A 17535-nucleotide genomic window follows, 5' to 3' on the forward strand; every position below is an offset into this window, starting at 1 on the left:
TGAACTCTGACAAGTATTCAGGTACTCAGATGGGCTGTGACAGGTACTCAGGTAGGCTGTAACAGGCACCCGGGTATTCAGATGGGCTGTGACAGGTACTCGGGTACTCGGGTACTCAGATGGACTGTGACAGGTACTCAGGTAGGCTGTAACAGGTACTCGGGTACTCAGATGGACTGTGACAGGTACTCGGGTACTCGGGTACTCAGATGGACTGTGACAGGTACTCGGGTACTCAGATGGGCTGTGACAGGTACTCAGATATTCGGGTACTCAGATGGGCTGTAACAGGTACTCAGGTACTCAGATAGGCTGTGACAGATACTCAGGTACTTAGGTACTCAGATGGGCTGTGACAGGAACTCGGGTACTCAGATGGGCTGTGACAGGTACTCAGGTAATCAGATGGGCTGGGACAGGTACTCAGGTACTCAGATGGACCGTGACAGGTACTCAGATGGACTGTGACAGGTACTCAGGTACTCAGATGGGCTGTGACGGGTACTCAGATGGGTTGTGGCAGGTACTCAGGTACTAAGATGGGCGGTGACAGGTACTCAGGTGCTCAGTTGGGCTGTGACAGGTACTTAGGTACTCAGATGGGCTGGGACAGGTACTCAGATGGGCTGGGACAGGTACTCAGGTACTCGGGTACTCAGATGGGCTGGGACAGGTACTCGGGTACTCAGATGGGCTGACAGGTGCTCAGGTACTCGGGTACTCAGATGGGCTGACAGGTGCTCAGTTACTCGGGTACTCAGATGGGCTGACAGGTGTTCAGGTACTCGGATACTCAGATGGACTGTGACAGGTACTCGGGTACTCAGATGGGTTGTGACAGGTACTCGGGTACTCAGATGGGTTGTGACAGGTACTCAGGTACTCGGGTACTCAGATGGGCTGTGACAGGTACTTAGGTACTCAGATGGGCTGTGACAGGAACTCGGGTACTCAGATGGGCTGTGACAGGTACTCAGGTACACAGGTACTCAGATTGGCTGGGACAGGTACTCAGGTACTCAGATGGACTGTGACAGATACTCAGATGGACTGTGACGGGTACTCAGATGGGTTGTGACAGGTACTCAGTTACTCAGATGGGCTGTGACAGGTACTCAGATACTCGGGTACTCAGATGGACTGTGACAGGTACTCGGGTACTTAGATGGGCTGGGACTGGTACTCAGGTACCCAGATGGGCTGTGACAGGTACTCAGGTACTCTGGTAATCAGATGGGCTGTGACAGGAACTCAGGTACTCAGATGGGCTGTGACAGGTACTCAGGTACGCAGGTACTCAGATGGGCTGGGACAGGTACTCAGGTACTCAGATGGACTGTGACAGGTACTCGGGTACTCAGATGGGCTGGGACAGGTACTCAGGTACTCGGGTACTCAGATGGGCTGACAAGTACTCGGGTACTCAGATGGGCTGTGATGGGTGATGACAGATACTTTAATGGGTGGTGACAGGTACTTTGATGGGTGGTGACAGGTCCTCTTTATTGGGGGGTAATTAGTGTGTGATTTGTGTACACTAGGCGGTAACGAGATGTTACCACAATCTCCTCCTCACACACCATCAGTGTGTGAGGAGGAGAACCCGGTAACATCTCGTTACCGCGGTTTGTTTAGATTCTGTGACCGACTGCGATTGGACACAGCCAGTCATGTGGTATAGAACCAATTTCATTGGCTCTTTACTGTGATCGGGGTTGGGCTGTGTCAGGGTGACAAGCCGCATCCCCGATCACTGCTCTGCACGCGCCCTAGGTGCGTGCACGAGCACTGTAACTGCGCAGTACATGTGACCGGCTGTGATTGGACACGGCCGGTCACATGTATCGGTGGGTGTGGATGGGGATGGAAACCACACAGATCGGGGATGAGCTGTGTCCAAGGGACACACCTCATCCACGATCGCTGCGCTGCGGGCCCCCAGGGGCCCCCAGGGGCCCGCAGGAGCGGCGAAATACCGAGGACATCATAAGACGTCCACCCAGGATAGGAGATCCCATCTGTGGCCATCATATGACTATGACCGGGTATTGAAGTGGTTAAACGTTGTTGCCACCCCCTGTGATGAAGGTTACTTGAAGTGTATGAAGGAAGCTATGAGGAGATTGCAACACTAAGTCACCTGGAATGTTTGAATTTTAACAAGGTGATTTTGAATCTTTTATGATATACAGTATTTATTTGCGAATGCATATGTTTCTATGCATTTCTAGCTATTACTTTTAATAAACTGATTACCTTAAGGTGTTTTTACACTATTGGAGGCTCTGTCTCAATTTCTATTCCCACATGTGGAGAGTGTCTTTATTAGGGATGAGCATTCTGTTCGGGTCGAACATTGGCTGTTCACCCATTCATCGAAAAATGAACATTATGGGCCATTTGGGCCAAATTCGAGAGGCGTGTAATGGCCCATAATGCACTGCGGGAGCGCAGTACATTGCTGTATGATAATTGGCCAGAGCATGCAACATGACCTGCATGCTTGGACCAATCACAGCGCCTCACAGCTAAGAGAGCCTTAATTGGCCAAAGGCAGGGTGCCTTTCGCCAATCATGGCTCAGGGGGACTAAATCCATGCCCCCACTATATAAGGCTGACAGCACGTCGGCCTTGTGTAGTGTGTCGTTGCCGGCGTGGACGGAGAGTGTCATTTAGATTGAGAAGGCAGGCAGATTATTCAGTTAGCTGAAGTGTATATATATATATATATATATATATATATATATATATATATATATATATATATATATATATATATACATACATTTATATGTATATATGTACCCACTGCACCAATGCATACAGTTTAGCTGGATTTCAGTTTAGCTGGATTTCAAACAGTCCATTCCTGGTGGTGTACAGTTTCTACTATACTTCTGCCAGGCAGGTGATTCAGTAAGCTGCAGTGTATTTCATATATATATATATATATATATATATATATATATATATATATATATATATATATATATATATATATATATATATATAGCACTGACCCCCCAAAGGAGCGGCTGGTTTTAATGGGCTTACCGTTACCTTCTTCACCTCGATTTTCCTCTAGGGGTTTCCCGTGGTAGATACCCAGAAACTATAGAGACTGATCCGCTTAAAGGGATTTTTATTTTCAAAAAGCAAACAACAGTCTCTCGGTATAGGATCAGAGGGTTTGGGTGAAAAGTCCAGGTACTCTTAGGGGCTAATTTACTAAGATGAATGCGCTGCGCCGGTTCATACCTCCATTTGTGTGGCAGGTAAATTTTCAAGTGAGCGTATGAACTGGCACATGCATTAGCGCAAAACACAATATGCCGTCACAATTCTTAGTAGCGAGCACCGTATCATTAACAGTACATTCACGCAGGGGCAAAACGACTTCCAGCGTGACTTTGGGAGACAATTTGGACATGACTTGAGTGTGAATCACAGCGCGACTTGTGGCGACTTACAACGCAACTTTAAGTCAAATGTACCCCAAATCATTTCACCAAAATAGTGACAAAAGGGTTAAAATGACAGGAGACGGTCTTTGACAAGTCCTTTATTAAAGTCTTTTTTCATCTTCTTTCTTCTGGTCTTCTTCCTTCTTCCTTTCTTCATCTTCTTCCTCCATCTTCTTCTTCCTCCGATCCACTTCTTCTTGCTCCGGTGTTCTCATCTGGCATCTTCCTCCACTGTGTCTCTTCTTGGTTCTCGGGCCACTCCGCTGTGTGACGCTTCTCTTCTTCTGACAGGTCTTTTATAATGGAGGGTGGGGCCACATGTGACCCCGCCCCCTCTGACGCATGGCTCCATGTGTCAGAACATGTATTTTTTTGGCGCGGGGTTCCTCTTAAATAATGCCAGACCTGAAAGGCCTGAGGGGGACCCCCACACATTTTTTTTCTTCATTTTTTTTTGAGGGGGACCCCCATGCCATTTCTTTTTTTTGGCATGGTGTTCTCCTTAATATCCATACCAGACCTGGAGGGCCTGGTATGGAATTTCGGGGGACCCCCACGCATTTTTTTTCTTAATTTTTTTTCTTAAAGGTAGCATGACCTGTGTGCAAAGCCTTAAAAAAAGTTCAAGATGCCGTGCGCCAGGTCTATAGCGGAGCACAGATCGCCGCCGCCCATGCGCCGGCAACATGATAGTAAATGGGGAACTGTGCTGTGTTGCAGGCACAAATGCTTTGTGAATACAAAAACGGCCGCTGCGTGTCGACGTGCGCTGCTACCCATGGCGCAAATGCTTTGTAAATCAGCCCTTTAGTGTCAAAGTCAGTAATAAAAGAGCTTTCTTACTTTGAATAAAATCCAGAGAATAGCCATTCACAGTTTGATCTTCACCCTAGATGGATAGACCTCTCACCAGGCCTAGCAGCCAACAGGGTGCTTGAGTCACGGACAAGTCTCTGCCACAGACTTTGTTGTAGAACATGTAGGAATAAGTCTCTACCACAGACTTTGTTGTAGAACATGTACAAGAAACTAGAAAACTTATAGAACACTCGTGCGGTACCAGTATCTTGCAGTCGGTCCGGCGACATCACACAAGATTGGATTCACTTAGGTCCTTCAGCTTTACCAGGCTCTTGCTAAGAAGCCAACCCTTGCCTCCCCTTCTTCTGAAGAGTCCTTCCCTGGATAACTACGAAGTTGCTGAACCTCTCCACAACCTGAGAAGGCACCGGACCACCTCTGAATCCTTGCTTTAGTTTCCTTGCCTTGGGCTAGCCAGCACCGAGACATAAAGTCGGGTGGATCCGCACCCCAGGCCATTGGCATCCTGGGGGCTGGTCAGGAGGACCAGGACTATGGAGTCAGAACATACTTCTGGACCAGAACCCGAAACACGTAACATCCGCATTTTAAGTCCCCTTTCCCAGAAAGCACAGCAAGAGTGACACTCCCACTGGACTGGCTCCGAGAGAAAGTAAAAATAAAGCACCCAACAAGACTGTGTTTCCATGCCTGCCAAAAGAGACAGCAATTAATTACACCCAAATCAAACTGCAGTTTAGGTGTAACGTTAAATTTCACACATAGCGCATGCTCTTCAGTAGCCAGTGCTACATATATATATATATATATATATATATATATATATATATATATATATATATATGCCAGTCTAGTATATATATATATATATATATATACAGTATATATATATATCCACTGCATACAGTTTAGCTAGATCTCAGTGCATTCCTGGTGCACTGTTTCTAATATACTTCAGGCAGGTGGCAGGTGATTCAGTGATCTGTGGTGCATAAAATATATACATATATATCCACTGCATTCTAGTCTAGCCAAGCCTATATCTGACTGCAGGCCGTTCCTGGTGTACTTTTTCTAGTAAACTTTAGGTGGTGTTTTGCTAATAACATTTTACAGCATTTCTGGAAGGCCACCAAGGAGAAGCCGATGCTCACAGGCCACTAAAAGAGGGCAAGCAGGCTCTGTGTCTACAGCCAACAGTGCTGGTCATGGATAGGATGCATCCTCAGCATGTGGCTGTGGGGCACGCTTGCCTTTTTTTTGGCAGCTGGCCGTGTTGATCCACAACATGCAGAAGAGTTGGTAGAGTGGATAACTAAGCCGTCATCCTCCTCCTCCTCTGTCAGCCAGGCTCAGAGCAGTTTGCCTGCCAATGCAGCTGCCAAAGTGGCCTATTCCATCAGCTCAATGTCATCAGTCACTCCTTCCCTAGCCCCACCATAATGCACGGAGGAGTCCCCCGAACTGTCCGACCACAGTGTCGGATACATGTTGCAGGAGGATGCACAGCATTTTGAAGGTTCCAATGATGGTACCCAGGTTGAAGAAGGCAGTAATGTGAACCCAGAGAGAGAGGGTGCCCAAGAAGGACAAGAAACCGGCAGTCATGTTCCCCCAGTTACAGAATACTGTCAGGTTTGCTCCAGTGATGAGGAGGGAGGGGATGATGAGGTCACTGACTCTACGTGGATGCCTGATAGAAGAGAAGGAGGAGGAGGAGGAGGCACATCTCCAACGAGGCAGGATTTCCTCCAGGGGTCAGCTTAAGGGCAGCCACCTGACTGCATTATGCCGCAGAGCTCCGCATGTGCAGGGCGCTGCTGACTCTCTGCTTATTTTTTTGATACGTGTGCAGCAGATTCCACTGTTGCTGTTTGCAACATATGTTTGAAGTGTATAAAGCGTGGCCAAAACAGCAGCCGCTTGAGCACCACATGCTTGACCAGAAATATAACAATTTCCCATGCAGTCCGATGGCAACAGTATTTAAAAGACCCACAACAAAGAACAAAGCGTACCTCTCCTTGCTCCTCATCATCTCCAACCGCACTATACCTTCAATCCTCTCAGAAACCTGCACCGAGAGGAATGAAGGTGTAGAATTAGGCGTGCCAAGTACTTGCGGGCAATCTGCTATCACTACACCAACATCCAATGGTAGCAGGCAAATTTCCCTACCCCAGTTGCTAAACCGTCAAAATTAATTTGGCCCCTGCCATCCACATGCTTAGTGGCTGAATGCTAGCTTCACTAAATTGCTAACACTACAATTGCCGCCTTTTCAGCTAGTAGACTCTGCCCCCTTTCATGAATTTGTGGAATGTGCAGTACCTAAGTGGCAGGTTACCAAATGCCATTTCTTTTCCTGGAAGGCCATTCCAGCTCTCTACTGGCATGTGGAAGGCAATGTCTTGGCCTTGTTGGACAGAGCAGTCAGAGGTAAGATGCATATTACTGCTGACTCATGGTCCAACAGGCATGGACAGGGATGTTACTTTTCTTTCATGGTGCACTGGGTAAGTCTGCTGGCAGCTGATAAAGATGCAGGACAGGGTGTAGTATTGTTAAAGCTTGTTCCACCACCACAACTCCAAAATGCTAGTAGTGGTGATTCTGCCACACCTCTCCCTTCCACCCCTCCTCTTATTCTTCCTCTATGGCCTCTTCCTCTGCAGATTTGTCCTCAAAACCAGTGGTGCTCCATAGGCGTTCAAGGGGCTATGTAAACACTCCGGCAAAAACATGCCATGCGGTGCTTGATTTGGTCTGCTTAGGGGACAGGAGCTACACTGTGGCAGAGATTCTGTCAGATCTGCAGGGGCATACTCAAAGGTGGTTGATTCCATGCCAGCTTCAGCTAGGAATGGTGGTTTGTGAAAATGGCATCAACCTCCTCTCCGCACTCCGACAGGGACACTTGACCCATGTTCCTTGTTTGGCTCATGTCCTTAATTTGGTGATGCAGCGGTTCTTGTGCAGGTACCCGGGCTTACAGGATCTCCTGAGGCAGGCCAGGAAAATCTATGGTCATTTCCGACGGTCATATAATGCCAGTGCTCGGCTGGCTGACCTTCAAAATGAATTCAACCTGTCCAAGAACCGCCCCATTTGTGACATGCCCACCAGGTGGTACTCAACGTTGGCATACGCAGCAGAGAGCCATAAATGAGTACCTGTGTGAGTATGGCACCAGGACAGGGTCAGGGGAGCTTGTATTTTTTTTTTTTTGCCACGTCAGTGGATACAGATCAAGGATGCATGCACTGTCCTGTCACCATTTGAGAAGGCCATGAGGAGGGTGAGCAGTGACAGTGCATGCATAAGTCATATACTGTCCCTCTTGTCTTCCTGTTGGAGCACACGTTTCATGGAATAATGGACAGGGCACTTGAGGCAGAACAGAGGGAGGAAGAGGCTGACTTCCTTAACTTTCAAGGCCACTTTATCCTGACAGTATTCCTGCGGGCATGCCAATCACACAGAAAGATGAGGAGGAGGGGGGAGGAGGGGGGAGGAGGATGAGGATTGTGTCAGCATAGAGGTGGAGCCTGGCACTCATCATCAGCAGCAGTCTTAAAGGGATCATTTTCAGTCCCCAGAAACTGATGGACTTGTATGTGGCTAGGAGGAGGTGACAGTGGATCATGTCATCCTTAGTGACCCAGAGGACTCCGGATCGAATGCCTCAGAAAACCTTCACTGCATTGCCTCCCTGATCCTGCAAAGCCTGCAAAAGGACCCTCAGATTCATGGCATCAAGAAGAGGGATCATTAGAGGCTGGCAACCCTTCTTGATATACATCACAAGGGTAAGGTTGCAGAACTTATGCAGCCTTTGCAGAGGGAGCAGAGAATGAAACATCTTCGGGAGGCCTTGCAGAAAGGTTTGTGCAATGCGTTTCCAGAGCCTGGGAGGTTACAATTTCCTGGTCCTCCTGGACAATGTATTGCTGAGTCTTCCTTCAGTCACAGAAGAAGTGGTGGAGAAGGTGGCCATCTGATGCATTCAGATAATTCTTTATTACGCAGCCCCAAGGTCTGATCAGTTCTACCAACCATTGCCAGCGTCTTATTTACATGGTGCAGGAATACCTAAGGGCAAGATTAGACTTGAAGACCTTTCCAACTGAAAATCCACTGGGTTACTGGGTGCTGAGGATGGATCACTGGCCAGAGCTTGCACAATATGCACTTGAGCTACTGGTCTGTCCTGCATCCAGTGTTCTTTCTGAATGCACATTGAGTGCTTCTGGAGGCTTTGTAACTGATCACAGAGTGCACCTGTCCACAGACTCAGTTGATCGGCTCTCCTTCATAAAAATGAATCAGTCTTGGATCACCAGCTAGCAAGCACCAGATGCTGATGTAACCAATTTATTTTTCTATGAATGTGAGATCCCTTGAAGACTGCTTATGCTGAGTGACTATCCTGTTATGCTGAGTGACTATCCTATTCCTCCTCAATATTCATGTTGATAGCTTCTAAGAACATTTTTTTGTTTAAGGGCACTACCACCAGTGCCTATGGCACAATTTTTCGGCTCCTGTTTAACAGGGGCATGTGAATTACATTTTTTTTTATCTAATATTTCACAGCAGGGCTCATTCCTGTGCCAAACAAGAGTATCTGTGAGGGGCTGCAGTGTTATGGCACCACCACCACCATTGCCTATCACCCAATATTTCTGCCCCAGTTTAACAGGGGCATGTAATTACAATTCTTGATATCATATTTCACAGCAGGGCCTGTTCCAGCACCCACCAACAGTAACTGAGGGCTTACAGTGTTCTGGTACCACCAACACCTAAGGCCCAATTTTACTCAGAGTGTATAGGGCAGGCTTTATAGTCTATAAAGGCGGTTCTCTATTTTCAAACATCTGACTTACAGACGACTCCTACTTACAAAGGGAGGGAAGCAACACCAAGTGATAGGAAATCTACCCCCAGGAAGGAAAATTCTCTCCTGTAAGGTATGGGAAAAAGGTGTCTACACTGAAGCTTTGTCACTAATCCTTCTTTCCCTATTCTTTCCTTAATAACTCAAAATTTTCAAAATCCAATTGGCATTGGGACAGAAAGTGAGGTGAAATCTTCTGAACAAGGGCACAGACAGCAAAAAAAAAAAAGTTACAGGGGTGATAATCCTGCCTTTTATTATCCAAAAACCTTAAACATAGATTTGGGGGCTGAAGCTACACTTAAAAAATGTACCTGTTCCAAATTACAAACAGATTAAATGTAACAACAAACCTACAGTCCCTATCTTGTTTGTAACCTGGAGAGCGCCTGTATACTGCTGTTCAGAGTATATAGAGCTTGGGGGCCCCAGGCCTTTTTATTAATTTGGGTGTGGTTTTCCCCTTAATCACCATACAAGACCCAAACAAGACCCAAAGGGCCCATTACAGCCGCAAGCAGTTTTAAATTACTTTTTTTTTCCTATAAAAATGTCATTTTGTGCAGGGACTGCTCTAAACACCCCCCCCCCCCCCCCGTACAATATTTAAAGGAATATTTCACTTTTATTGTTTCACTTTAAGCAATATTAAAATCACTGCTCTCGAAAAAAAAATCAATTTTTAAAACTTTTTTTTGCATTGATACATGTCCCCAGGGGCAGGACCCAGGTCCCCAAATACATTTTTGGGCAATAACTTGCATATTGGCCTTTAAAATTCACACTTTTTGTTTATTCATGTTCCTACCCCATAGACCTTAACTGGGTTTGCGTGTTCGCATACATTTTTGTTCTGCCCTGAACCGAACATGGGGGTGTTTGGCTCATTTCACATGGCTAATATTTAGGAGATTTGTAGATTAATTTAGTGTGCTACTGTGGAACTCGTTTTCTCTCTTTTTTACATTAACATTTTTTTCATCTCATTAGCATGTTTATTTCATATTTGGTGGCAGCACAAACAGATGCTTTTTATTAGTGCAGTGGGCACACACATATGTACTGTGACATACTGAAGCAGAGCATCAGAGACTGGGCTGCAGGGCAGAATTCCAACATGATAATGTCCTTAAACACACCTCAAAGACTACCACTGCCTTACTAAAGAAGCTGATAGTAAAGGTGATGGACTAGCCTGTCTCCAGACCTAAACCCTATTGAACATCTGTGGGACATCCTCAAATGGAAGGTGGAGGAGTGCAGGGTCTCTAACATCCACCAGCTCCGTGATGTCATCATGGAGGAGTGGAAGAGGACTCCAGTGGCAATCTGTGAAGCTCTGGTGAACTCCATGCCCAAGAAGGTTAAGGCAGTGCTGGAAAATAATGGTGGCCACACAAAATATTGACAGTTTAGGCCCAATTTGGACATTTTCACTTAGGGGTGTACTCACTTTTGTTGCCAGTGGTTTAGACATTAATGGCTGTGTGTTGAGTTATTTTGAGGGGGCAGCAAATTTACACTGTTATACAAGCTGTACACTCACTACTTTACATTGTAAAAAAGTGTAATTTCTTCAGTTTTGTCACATGAAAAGATATAATAAAATATTTACAAAATATAAAGGGGTACTCATTTTTGCGAGATACTGTATAAATGATATAAATATACATAATATAACCGAATATAAATATATACAACACAGATAAAATATGTGAAGTAGGAATATGAACTATTTGAATGTGTCTCTTAAGATATTCTAAACAAAGCAATTAGTAAAATACCATCAATCTTTCCCCCATTAAAAAAAAAAGAAACAACCATTTATTTACCTATATTTAAAGGCTGTATAGAGTAATCAAAGATTTTGGGGGATTGATGTTTTCCTGATTGCCCAGGAAATTAGATGGAGGGTGGAGATAGCTGTGCAATCACATAATTATTATATATTATAGGATAGGATCATAGTAATATAAACACTTATTATCCAACTTACTCTGTGCTGGAATCCATTTTGTTCAGATTTATTTTTCTTCATGTACATCCAGTGTAGAGCATTGGCCAGAACATTTACAGCCCTGTATGCATAGAAAGGCAGAGATGTGTAACCATCAAATGCCTTCCAATATTTTACACCTCTACAAGGTTTTGCAGACATGTTATAAAACAAATTAAAAAAGTCATTTTTCTGTGGGTGAGGGGAAAGGCATGAAAACAAATAAATCCAAATATCTTCCAGTATTGGGTCAATAAGGCAACGGGGGAAGGTGACACCATATTCAGGATTTTCGTCATGTACGTATATTTTTTGTGCCCACAGAAATATGAAGCTGCAGTTGATTGATGTTAGGTCTTCAAATTTTTTACTACTTATCTTACTCCATGAAGGCGGGAAAATAAATGTAATATTTTCTAAAGCAGAGGGTATGAGGTGAGCAAAGTCATAAAAGGGCGATGTGAAAGTTGCACACGCTATGACAACTTTAGCTTTGGATTTACTAATTCTCATCAATCCCTCAGTAACATGTACAATATCTGGTGTCAGTTTAATGATATAATCTACGCAGATTCCATGTTGGCTCAATATTTTACTCAGTTCTTGGGACTCATCATCACCGCTGCCATTATCTGATTGTATTATTCCAACCCAGTTCCACCCAAAATACTGCAACAATTTTATTATAGCTGCATAATGGATCCGATTGTCTGGTGTCATGTGGAATAAAGTTGGATACAATTTTCCATCACTCAGACGAGTGTCAGTGACTCGATAACTGACCTGGTTGACATGTTGGAAAATATTTTAAAGAGATGTTATTATTCAGACAATGAAAAAATGAGAAATACAATTTATAAATGATGCACAAAGGTCTCTTCATCATATTCTGTTTTAATAAAAAAATAGTACGTGTCAGAATTTAAATCAAAAAATAGAGATGGCCTTGCGGTTCGCCCGGCAGTGGGTTCGCGGTGAACTTTGCTCATTTGCGATTCACCAAACCGGCAGACTTCTGGCACTGTTTGTGCGGTGGACATATGCGTTTACATTGTGAAGAACTTTGACCCATGACACATCATCCATCATGGGGTACAGGACAGCCAATTGAGACATTTCAGCACATGGACAATTGGACATACCCCCCACCTTATAAATAGACCTGATCTGGCGGCCATTTTACATTCTGTCTTTTGTCAGTGTAGGGAAAGGACGCTGTGTGGAGCAGGAACAGTCAGTCTAATCACTAGCTAGCTAATTAGATATTACTATTAGGTACACAAAAGTCCTTTTAACCACTTCCCGACCAGCGCACGACGATGTACGTAGACAGAATGGCACGGGCAGGCATATTGGCGTACAGGTACGTATAATATTCGATGCCGCCCTGCCATCGGGAGCGCGCCGCCGGCGGCGCGCTGGTCGGGACCCCCGTGAGTCCGGTCACGGGACCCGCGGACTCGATCGCCGCGGGCATCCCCGCGATCGTCTCACGGAGCGGCCGAATGGAGGAAATGCTGTGTAAACAACATTTTTCCATTCTGCCTAGCAACTAGTGACACTGATCTCTGCTCCATGTGATTGGAGCAGAGATCAGTCTACACTAAATGAAAGCCCAACCCCCCCACAGTTAGTAACACACCCCTAGGAGCACTTAACCCCTACACTGCCACCCACTGGTTAACCCTTTCACTGCCAGTGTCATTTACACAGGAATCACTGCATTTATATAGCAGTGATTACTGTATAAATGACAATGGTCCCAAAAATGTGTCAAAAATGTCCGATGGGTCCCCCACAATGTCACAGTCACAATAAAAATCGCAGATCGCCGTTATTACTAGTAAAAAAAAAAATAATAAAAAATTATTAATAAAAATGCTATAAAACTATCCCTATTTTGTAAACGCTATAACTTTTGCGCAAACCAATCAATAATCGCTTATTGCGATTTTTTTTACCAAAAATATGTAGAAGAATATGTATCAGCCTAAACTGAGGGAAAAAAATGTTTTTTTTATATATTTTTGGGGGATATTTATTATAACAAAAAGTAAAAAATAATGCGTTTTTTTCAAAATTGTCGCTCTATTTTTGTTTATAGCGCAAAAAATAAAAACCGCAGGGGTGATCAAATACCACCAAAAGAAAGCTCTATTTGTGGGAAAAAAAGGACGTCAATTTTGTGTGGGAGCCACTTCGCACGACCGCGCAATTGTCAGTTAAAGCGACGCAGTGCCGAATCGCAAAAAGTGGTCTGGTCTTTGACCAGCTAATTGGTCCGGTCTGAAAGTGGTTAAGGACTGGTATAGGTGTACAGTATATCGGGTTGTAATACACTTATAATATACTTTCTTTCACATATAGAAAATATATTATGGTGCACTGCTGACTGCTGTGCTGCTGAGTGCTGACCGATTCTGCAGCTGTCTTTTATCAGTGTAGGGACTGAGGGACAGTTTGGTGTTTGGAGCAGGGACAGTCTGCAAATCACTAGCTACTAGGTCCACAAAGGTCCTTTTAAGGACTGGTATAGGTGTACAGTATATAGGGTTGTACACGTATAATATACTTTCTTTCAAATATAGAAAGTATATTATGGTGCACTGCTGACTGCTGTGCTGCCGAGTGCGGACCGATTCTGCAGCTGTCTTTTATCAGTGTAGGGACTGAGGGACAGTTTGGTGTTTGGAGCAGGGACAGTCTGCAAATCACTAGCTACTAGGTCCTCAAAGGTCCTTTTAAGGACTGGTATAGGTGTACACACTGTACAGTATATAAGGTTGTACACGTATAATGTACTTTCTTTCAAATATAGAAAGCATATTATACTTCACTGCTGTGCTGCTGAGCTGAGTGCTGACGGATTCTGCAGCTGTCGTTTCTCAGTGTAGGGAGGGACAGTTTGGTTTTTAGAGCAGGGACAGTCTTCAATTCACTAGCTACTAGCTAGCTACTACTAGGTCCACAAAGGTCCTTTTAAGGACTGGTATAGGTGTACACACTGTACAGTATATAAGGTTGTACACGTATAATGTACTTTCTTTCAAATATAGAAAGCATATTATACTTCACTGCTGTGCTGCTGAGCTGAGTGCTGACGGATTCTGCAGCTGTCGTTTCTCAGTGTAGGGAGGGACAGTTTGGTTTTTAGAGCAGGGACAGTCTTCAATTCACTAGCTACTAGCTAGCTACTACTAGGTCCACAAAGGTCCTTTTAAGGACTGGTATAGGTGTACAGTAAATAGGGTTGTAATACACGTATAATATACTTTATTTCAAATATAGAAAGCATATTATAGTGCACTGCTGTGCTGCTGACCGATTCTGCAGCTGTCGTTTCTCAGTGTAGGGAGGGACAGTTTGGTGTTTGGAGCAGCGACAGTCTGCAATTCCCTAGCTACTAACTAGCTACTATTAGGTCCACAAAGGTCCTTTTAAGGACTGGTATAGGTGTGCTATTTGGTGTGCATTATATAGGGGTGTAATACACGTATAAAATATACTTGCACATATAGAAGGCATAGTATAGTGCATTTCCACTGTGCAGCATTGTGACTGCTGAGCTGTTCTGCAGCAATACTACAAAGAGTGACAAACGCAATTAGAAAAAAGTATTATAACAGGTGTGATAGACCAGTGGCCCCCCAAAACGACAGATTGAAGTGGGGTGTTATATACCTTCTTCTGCATACATACTGCGCTTCTCTAGAGACTTTTGTCACAGGGTCATTTAAAAAATGACAGGCAGAGGAAGAGGCAGGCCCTTCCGCAGGGGTGTTAGGAGTAGGGCAGGAGCAAGAGGCTTGAGCCAAAGTGGCAAATTGCAGAAGGTGCATTCGGTGGCTCACTCAGCCTTACACTTCTGCACCCTCCTCATCCTCTTGATCTGCACCCTCTTCTTCAATCTCTGCTGTGTGCACCCCCAAAGACACTACCACCAACACCACCACCACCATATACCCTCCGCTTGAGTCACAATTATTTTCCGATCCATAACAAGACATTGCCGATGCGCAGGCACTCTTGGCATTGGATCAGGAAGAGGAGGTAGCAACAACCGCCACTCAGCAGTCTGACAACAGTACCCAGATCAGCCCAAGAAGGAGGTTGGTCCCCGGTGTTGCTGCCTACTCTGAGATCTCTAATTATAGCGGTGGGGAAAGTGACGTCAATGATGACGAGTCTAGTGATGTCACGTGGGTGCCCACAAGAGAGGAAGAGGACAGGAGTTCAGAGGGAGATATGGACCAGCAGATAGGGAGGAGAAGCAGGAATAACATACATTGCACAGGAGGGACAAACCAGACTGCTAATGTATCAAGAGCGAGGCATCAACCATGTACAGTCACATCTGGTGCTCCCAGGATGCCGACACATGGCTCCGCAGTGTGGGCTTTTTTTAACGTGTCTGCTGCTGACAATAGTGTTGCCATCTGGAGCCTTTGAAGTCAACGCATAAGTCGCAGTAACACTCACCTAGGGACGACCGCCTTAAGAAGGCGCATGAGCTGCCATCACAGAGCCCAGTGGGAGCAACGGAACCAAACAAAGCCACACTCCAGGCTCTCACCATCCAGCCTCGTCTTCTACTTCTCCTTCTCCTCTCTCCTCAAAATTGTCCTCCACTCCACCTTCCATCATGCCGTCCTAACATTTTTCTGCAAAAAGGCAGGCTTCCGTGGGCCAAATTTTCGAGTGTAAAAAATGATGACGCCAGATAACCCTCTTGCCCAATGGTTGACCGCTGGCTTGTCAGAACTGATAACCCGTCAACTACTGCCATATAAACTGGTGGACTCGGAGGCCTTTCGAAAATTTGTGGCCATTGGAACACCACAAAGGAAGGTCCCAGGAAGGAAGTATTTCAAACAGAAGGGCATCCCACGGCTATATGGCCATGTTCAGCGGCAAGTGAATGTATCTCTGGCACACAGTGTCGGTACCAAGCTACATCTGACCACAGACACGTGGTCTAGCAAACACGGGCAGGAAAGGTATATCACTTTTACTGCCCATTGGGTGAATCTTCTGACAGCCATCAAGCATGTAATCCCGTGGAACCAGTGTAGATTTGGTTTTACCGCCATGGATTGTGTGCAGGCCTGCCTCTTCTTCTCCTCCTCCTACTCCATCCTCCTCCCTGTCCTCCTCGGCTGACTCCTCCTTTTCCGCTGCTAGCGTCTCTTCCGCTGCACCACCCAAGATCCCCAGAACCTATTCGACATGCCAGGTGAGACATTGCCATGCTGTGCTGCGTCTGTTGTGCCTGGAAGCCAAGAGCCACACTGGCCCTGCACTCCTTTCAGCTTTGCGTTCACAGGCAGATCAGTGGCTAACACCGCTCAATTTGACAGTTGGTAAAGTGGTGTGTGACAACGGTGCCAATCTGCTTAGCGCATTGAAACAGGGCAAAATTACACACGTGCCATGCATGTCACACATCTTAAACTTGGTCGTGTATCGATTCGTTGTCAAATACCCTGGGGTCCAGGACATCTTGCGGCAGGCAAGGAAAATATCGGCCCATTTCAGAAGATCTTACATGGCCATGGCTCGACTTGCTGACATTCAGTGGCGACACACAATCTGCTGGTCAGATGCCTTATTTGCGATTGTCCGACACGATGGAACTCAACCTTCTATATGCTTGATAGGCTGCTCCAGTAGAAACATGCAGTTAAAGACTACCCGTACAAACGCTGTCGCAGAACAGGTTCTGGGGAGCTTGTTTTTTTTTTACTGCGCCAGTAGCTGCTCATGAGCGACGCATGCAGACTTCTGCGGCCATTTGATGAGATCACCAAACTGGTCAGTCTCAGCCATGGCGCCATCAGTGACATCGTACCTTATGCCTTCTTTATGGAGCGTGCATTGCGTCATGTCATTGATCAAGCCTTTGAGGAGCAGGAAGATGAGGAAGTCGCAATGCTGGATAAATTCCCAGGGGGGGCTACTCTATCTGAGAAAAGTCAAAAACAGGAGTCTGAAGAGGAGTCAGAGGAGGATGGTCCTGGGGCGGATGAGGAGGACCAAGAAGAGCATGCTTTAAACCTTTCTGGGATCCCTGTTGTTGTCCGTGGATGGAAAAGAAGAACGAGGAGGACGAGATTATCCTGGGAGATGAGCAGGAGCCAGGCCACCACACCACTTCCAGTTTAGTGCAAATGGGGGCCTTCATGCTCCAGTGTTTTTACAGGGATCCCCGTTTAAAAAGCATAAAGGTCAAGGACCAGTACTGGGTGGCAACGTACTTAGACCCCCGGTACAAACACAAAATGGTGGAAATGTTACCACTTTCACAGAGGGCTGTCAGAATGGAGCACTTCCAGGCCTTGCTTGGAGAAAGGCT

At 45.5% G+C, this 17535-nt stretch overlaps 1 protein-coding gene across 1 annotated transcript in view; it reads right to left on the bottom strand.

Moving 5' to 3' along the window:
• Positions 1 to 17535, bottom strand: part of LOC143941277 (vomeronasal type-2 receptor 116-like) — a 96494-nt gene that overhangs the window by 71917 nt on the left and 7042 nt on the right. The window contains exon 2 of the mRNA XM_077463314.1: positions 11184 to 11966. Within this exon, the coding sequence (XP_077319440.1) occupies positions 11184 to 11966 (783 nt within the window). The remainder of the gene's footprint in view (positions 1 to 11183; positions 11967 to 17535) is intronic.

This window comes from Lithobates pipiens, unplaced genomic scaffold, assembly GCF_037356315.1.
Source record: "Lithobates pipiens isolate NorthernLeopardFrog02 unplaced genomic scaffold, aLitPip1_a1.2 Scaffold_3, whole genome shotgun sequence".
NCBI lineage: Eukaryota > Metazoa > Chordata > Amphibia > Anura > Ranidae > Lithobates > Lithobates pipiens.